Here is a 7,500-nt window from a genome sequence, read left to right on the forward strand (position 1 = left end):
GGAACCCTACTCCCTACAGGACCTTCGAAGTAATTTTATCATCTTCGTTCGAAAGCATTTAGCATTTCACATCACATATTGCTCGTTTATTGTCAAATCCACTTTATTGAAGCACTTAGAGGACAAGAAAGTCTTCAGTTTCCTCTTGGAAGACTTAATGTCTTCAGTCTTTCGAATGTCTAGTGCGCGCATATTATATAGTCTCGGGGCCGCATCTTTAAAGTATCTATAGTCAATTTCTTTTATCGAGGCAGATTTGCACAGACTCGCGGCGGTGCCCTTTTAGCTCGGAAAAGTTTCCTGATCGCTGATTGGTTGGACAAGATAATTCTAACCAATCAGCGATCAGGAAAGTTTTCCGAGCTAAAAGGGCACCGCTGCGAGTCTGTGCAAATCTGCCTCGATAAAAGAAATTGACTATAGTCTTAACAGTTCCCTTCAAATAGCTATAAAGGTTGTGGTGGCCGATGTGGTAACGTCCCTGACTGTTGAATGCCACATTGCTGCGCTCGAGTCCCGCTCAAACTTGTTAGTTTCTTTTGTCGCTGCAACCTCACTATCCTTGTGAGCCAAGGATAGGGGTTTTGGGGGAGCCTATAGGTCTATCTGCCGAGTCATGAGCTGCCATTGCCTGGCCCTCCTTGTTCCTACCTTAGGTGGAGAGGGAGCTTGGCCGTTAATCATATGTATGTGTGAGTCCCGCTCAAACTTGTTAGTTTCTTCGGTCGCTGCAACCTCACCATCCTTGTGAGCTAAGGATGGGGTTTTTGGGGAGGCTATAGGTCTATCTACTCAGTCATGAGCTGCCATTGCCTGTCCCTCCTTGGTCCTAGCTTGGGTGGAGAGGGGGCTTGGCCGCTAATATATATGTGTGGTCAGTCTTTAGGGCATTGTCCTGCTAGATAGGGCAATGTCACTGTCCCTTGCCTCTGCCATTCATGAGCGGCCTTTAAACCATGAAGTCCTTTATATTTATGACTTCAGTGTTAATTCAAGTTGGTTAGTAGGTAGAGTTCAGAGGTCCTCATCAGGCCCGTTAACTCGTATAATACTTTACGGGAAAACCTTCGGATAAAGGGACCGTGTTCGCGAAAATATATGGTTTATTCAAAACGGAGATTTTAACGATTGCAAAGGCTAAAGTATAGGAATATATTAATATTCAAATATCTATGTAAACTAATAAGCATCATATTAGCGCGATCTGGTTGACTTATATTTAGCATGGAAATAAATGAATAAATGAATTATTAATATTTATCTTCTATAAAGACCTGAATTATTAATATTTATCTTCTATAAAGACCTGAATTATTAATATTTACCTTCTATAAAGGACTGTTCTTTAATCATAAAGTAATTATGACTTTTATAACTCGTTTTAGTCAATGTCCACTTGTTATTATTATTATTATTATTATTATTATTATTATTATTATTATTATTATTATTATTATTATTACCTCCGCCAACGAAGTTGGAAGGATCTTATGTTTTACCCCCTGTTTGTGTTATGAAAATGTATTATTATTATTATTATTATTATTATTATTATTATTATTATTATTATTATTAGATAAGCTCCAACCCTAGTTGGAGAAGCAAGACGCTATAAGCCCAAGGGCTCCAACAAGGAAAAATAGCCCAGTGAGGAAAGGAAATAAGGAAATAAATGTCTGATGATGAGTGAGCAGATAGACCTATAGGCTCTCCCAAGTTCCCAATCCTTAGCTCACATGGTTGGTGAGGTTACAGCGACCAATGGAACTAAGGAATTTGAGCGGGACTCGAACCCCAGTGTGGCAATCACCAGGTAAGGGTGTTACCACCAGGACACCGCAAAGAGTAGTTCCCTGATATTCGAACTTAAGAGATATTCACTCCTTGAAATGATTTAGCCTCTAGATGTTGAAAAATGACGAAAAACTACAATTTTCGACGGAGTTTTGAATTTACGTTCTTTTGTTTTCTTAATCTCTTTTAATTTTTATATGAAAGATTTATTTTAATATTGTTACTGTTTTTGAAATATTTTATTTTGATTTTAAATTACTTCTCTTGTTTATTTATTTCTTTGTTTCCTTTCCTCATTGGGCTATTTTCCCTGTTGGAGCCCTTGGGGTTATAGCATCCTGCTTTTTAAACTAAGTTTGTAGCTTAGCATGTAATAATAATAATAATAATGATAATAATAATATTTCCAACTAGGGTTGTAACTTAGCAAGTAATAATAATAATAATAATAATAATAATAATAATAATGATAATGATAATAATAATAATAATAATAATAATAATAATAATGATTAACGCAAGTCGCAAAATCCAATATATTTCACAAAAACAACAAATTTGGGTTCATTTTGTCTTAAAAACAACTAAATGAATTCGTGATGATGTATTTAAATACAATAAGACTACAATCGTAAGGTATTCAATAGCTTTATTTGTTCTTAAATGACCCAAAGTATAATGAAGGAATTAAATCATAATTAGGAAGGTATGAAAAAACAGATTGGCTGGCATTGCTTATTTTCTTTAAACTACTTCGAGAGAGAGAGAGAGAGAGAGAGAGAGAGAGAGAGAATTATATTAGAAATATAATATATCTATTTACTTGTTGAATATGGTCTGTAATCTTCCATGTTTTCAATGGAAGCGAGAGAGAGAGAGAGAGAGAGAGAGAGAGAGAGAGAGAGAATTACAAATTTATACCTTATATTAGAAATATAATATATATATTGATTTTAGAATATAGTTAATAAATGTCCATGTTTTCAAAGGAAGAGAGAGAGAGAGAGAGAGAGAGAGAGAGAGAGAGAGAATTACAAATTTATACCTTATATTAGAAATATAATATATATATTGATTTTAGAATATAGTTCAAAGGAAGAGAGAGAGAGAGAGAGAGAGAGAGAGAGAGAGAGCTTATCTCATTCGATAAGAGATAAAGATAAGAGTTGTATTAAGTTCTCGACGAATGTTCGATAAGAAGATTAATTGGTATAAATTTCACTGATTAAATCTAATAATAACTTGTAAGTTTCGTCCCATACTGTTTTCTTTACTTCGAGAGAGAGAGAGAGAGAGAGAGAGAGAGAGAGAGAGAGAGAGAGAGAGATTGTATATAAAATTATCATAGCGAAAACTAATAAATTACAAATAATGTCCCCGTGTGTGTGCCTCTGAGAGAGAGAGAGAGAGAGAGAGAGAGAGAGAGAGAAAGCGTATATAGAATTATCATCGTGAAAACTAACAAATTACAAATAATGTCCTTGCGTGTGTGCCTCTGAGAGAGAGAGAGAGAGAGAGAGAGAGAGAGAGAGAGAGCGTATATAAAATTATCATTGCGAAAGCTAACAAATTATAAATAATGTCCCTGTGTGTGTGCCTCTGAGAGAGAGAGAGAGAGAGAGAGAGAGAGAGAGAGCGTATATAAAATTATCATAGCGAAAACTAACAGATTACAAATAATCTCCCTGTGTGTGTGCCTCAGAGAGAGAGAGAGAGAGAGAGAGAGAGAGAGAGATAAAGAGAGAGAGAGAGGTCGTATATAAAATTATCATCGCGATAACTAACAAATTACATATAATGTCCCTGTGTGTGTGCCTCTGAGAGAGAGAGAGAGAGAGAGAGAGAGAGAGAGAGAGAGTTGGTTCATAAGCTGGTACAACTTTCATTCATAACGGAGGCTCTACTACTACGCCAGTCCCCGCCCCCTTTTCATTCAAGAAAATTATCTTCGAACTTGGCTGTCCGTTTTCCTGTATTATCTTAAATTTCTCTTATTACCCTGTATAATATTTTTATTTATATCTCTTTTATGATTTGTACAAGTTGATTTGTATATTTTAAGTATATATATGAAGTTGTAACTTAGCTAGTATTAATGATAATAAGAATATATACGATTAAAAATTTATCTTTTCATAATATATATTGTTATTATTATTACTAGCTAAGCTACAATCTTAGTTTGAAAAGTAGGTTAATATAAGCTCAAGGGCTCCAACAGGGAAAAATAGCCCAGTGAGGAAAGGAAATAAGGAAATAAATGAATATATACTATTAAATTTTTTCTTTTTATAGTATATATTATTATTATTATTATTATTATTATTACTAGCTAAGCTACAAACTTAGTTTGAAAAGTAGGGTAATATAAGCTCAAGGGCTCCAACAGGGAAAAATAGCCCAGTGAGGAAAGGAAATAAGGAAATAAATGAATATATACTATTAAAATTTTTCTTTTTATAGTATATATTATTATTATCATTACTAGCTAAGCTATAACCCCAGTAGGAAAAACAGGATGATATAAGCTCAAGGGCTCCAACAGGGAAAAATAGCCCAGTGAGGAACGGAAATAAGGAAATGAATAAACTACAAGGGAAGGAAATAAGCTTCAAGTGAGATGAATCAGTTCTTACCTCTTGATTGCAAATAGTAGTGAAAGGTACAATCTTAGTTTGTAAAGTAGGGTAATTTAAGCTCAAGGGCTCCAACAGGGAAAACTAGCCCAGTGAGGAAAGGAAATAAGGAAATGAATAAACTACAAGCGAAGGAAATAAGCTACAAGTGAGATGGCTCAGTTCTTACCTCTTGATTGCAAATAGTAGAGAAAGCTACAATCTTAGTTTGAAAAGTAGGGTAATTTAAGCTCAAGGGCTCCAACAGGGAAAATGAGCCCAGTGAGGAAAGGAAATAAGGAAATGAATAAACTACAAGAGAAGGAAATAAGCTACAACTGAGATGACTCGGTTCTTACCTCTTGATTGCAAATAGTAGAGATAATGGCGGGTTTCATATTTTTCTTTTTATAGTATATATTGCTATTATTATTACTAGCTAAGCTACAATCTTAGTTTGAAAAGTAGGGTAATATAAGCTCAAGGGCTCCAACAGGGAAAAATAGCCCAGGGAGGAAAGGAAATAAGGACATGAATAAACTACAAGAGAAGGAAATAAGCTACAAGTGAGATGAATCAGTTCTTACCTCTTGATTGCAAATAGTAGAGATAATGGCGGGTCTCATATTTTGATCCATGTCTACTGGTAAGCGCTTGGTGTTTCCTCGCCCCTCCAGGGTGATGCGAACGTCTTCTGCGTTCCTGTTGTCTAATATCCTCCTCCTCTTCATTTTCGGCGCCCGACAAATACTCCGAAAGCTCCGTGAGGGCGCCGAGGATGCTGTCTGGATCCTCCTCCGAAAAATGATGATCCTTTTCACTATCCTTCGACTCAACGTTCTTGTGGTTCCTTCTGGCTTTCTTGTGCCTGCGAGCGATCCTTGGATTCCAAGTGGATTTCTTCGCCGGCGAGGACTCTTCGACGACCGAAAGGACCGTATTCAACCTCTCCAGGTACTCCCGGCTGCTGGCCAGCAGGAAGGCCGTCGAGGGCTTCAGATGGGGCGCTACTTTTCGTGCCGACACGCCCGACATTAGAGCCTGAAGCTCCCCGTCGTTCAGATCCAGGAGCTGCAGGAGGGCGTCTCTCATGCGGCTGCCGTCGATCTCCTGACTGTCGGCGATGCGGTCGGCGTCATTGTTCGCGACTCTATGGTACGCCCAGTGGTACTGTCGCGGGCGGTCCTTGCCGAAGTCGGTCGCCGACGAGGGCATGTGTAGGCAGCAGACAGCGGGCAGGGTCGCCGCTAGCAGCAGTGCCAAGGGAAGGAATGGCAGTTCTTGAGGCATTACACTACACTACTTTTTATTATGAAGTTTCTCACTCGCACGGTACCGGCACTGGATGATGTCCGACGTCAAACGAACACCCAAAAAAGTACTTTTTTATTTTTATTTATAAATCTTGCTCTTCGAGTTTTAAAACTTCGAATATATCCTCCTCTCCGAATAGATAGTCACTTCTAACTTATAACTTCGCGAACAATCCAGTAGCTCTTCTATTTATATAGAATAAAAGAAAAGATAAGGAACGGATTTCTTGAGGCTCGTCGAAGACGGGAGGAGGAATTGTGGTCCCCAAGACCCGTTGTGCTGGGAAGGGATGGACGCTGTAGCAGACTGGCTGGGAGAGAAGCTGACTGGGGTTCTTATATCTGCTCTCTCTCTCTCTCTCTCTCTCTCTCTCTCTCTCTCTCTCTATCGCTTACCACCCCCGCTTAGTGCTTCTTTAGCGCCCATATGGCTAAGGCTATCTCTCCCCGTCCCGTTCTTCTTGCGCATAATTCTTACGCCACTTAAACATTACATTCTTTTTTAGGGGGTTTGGTCGGAAATGCTGTTTTGTAATAGGAAGGAGTTTTATTGGTTTGTAATTTTTTTTTTAATATTTTTGGGGAAGGGAATGCTAGGAGGAGGATGTAAAGGCGAAAGCTGTGTGGATGTATATGATTACACATGTAATGTGTTTATGTATATATAGGTTATGTATATAGATATACACTAACATACGTGTGTATATATATATATATATATATATATACACAGTACTGTATATATGGGTGTGTGGCGGGCCTAAAAATGTGCACAGGCATATTATGTACATGTGCATATAGATACACACATACACACGTGTATATATATATATATATATATATATGTATATATATATATTTATATATGTCAAAAACACCAAAAACTCGCAACTAAGCTTAGATATAGACTTGAAGTTATACAAGAAGATGACAGTAAATATTTTTCTAACATCAAAAAACATAAATGAAAACAAAATTATGAAATTGCAAAGTTTTACATAAATCATTTCTTAAAGAAGTAAAAACACTCAACTACGCAAGTAATACAGACATATCCGGCAATATGTTTAGGTTATTACCTCCGCCAACGAAGTTGAAAGTAAGTTATATTTTACCAGTTGTTTGTGTGTGTGTGTGTTTGTTTGTGAACAGCTTCCTGGCCACAATTTTAATCGTAGAGTAATGAAACTTACATGGATTAACTATGATGTGAAAAGCTTGAAATTATTAAATTTTGGAAGGTCGAGGTCAAAGGTTAAGGTCACGGTCAAGCAAAATGTCCAATTCACGTAATCAGTCATAAGTTTAGACATCATTGTCACAGAGACTTCAAACTTAGTTCATATTTGAGTATATGAAAATCCACGCCAATTGATTCATGTTAAGGTCAAAGGTCAAGGTCACGGTCAAGCAAAATGTCCAATTCACGTAATCAGCCATAAGTTTGGAGATTGTTGCCACAGAGACTTCAAGCTTTGTTCCTATTTGAGTGTATGAAAATCTACGTCAGTTGATACATGTTTAGGTCAAAGGTCAAGGTCAATGTCAAGAAAAAGGTAGGGAAATAAGCTGCCGCAGCGGAGGTTTGCGTTGTATTTTCCACATGGTTTATAATATGTTGAAAAATGGAAATAATATAGAGAAGATTTTGATATGAATTCCTTCATTTACTATAGCGTAAGGTAAGGCTATAGTAATAGTAATAGTGATACAACAACAACAACAACAACAGCAATAACAACAGTAGTAAAATGAGTATAAGGCCTGAATAATAATAA

General features: G+C 37.0%; 2 protein-coding genes across 2 annotated transcripts in view; one reads left to right on the forward strand and one right to left on the reverse strand.

Annotated features, from left to right (window-relative positions):
- jeb (jelly belly) overlaps positions 1–6,012 on the reverse strand; it is a 20,578-nt gene extending 14,566 nt beyond the window's left edge. Inside the window, 1 exon segment of the mRNA XM_068352468.1 lies at positions 4,997–6,012. Within this exon segment, the coding sequence (XP_068208569.1) occupies positions 4,997–5,699 (703 nt within the window). The 5' untranslated portion in view covers positions 5,700–6,012.
- Positions 1–7,500, forward strand: part of LOC137621973 (ionotropic receptor 21a-like) — a 194,940-nt gene that overhangs the window by 115,669 nt on the left and 71,771 nt on the right. The gene's annotated exons all lie outside the window — the stretch shown is intronic.

This window comes from Palaemon carinicauda, chromosome 28 (assembly GCF_036898095.1).
Source record: "Palaemon carinicauda isolate YSFRI2023 chromosome 28, ASM3689809v2, whole genome shotgun sequence".
In the NCBI taxonomy this organism is placed as follows: Eukaryota; Metazoa; Arthropoda; class Malacostraca; order Decapoda; family Palaemonidae; genus Palaemon; species Palaemon carinicauda.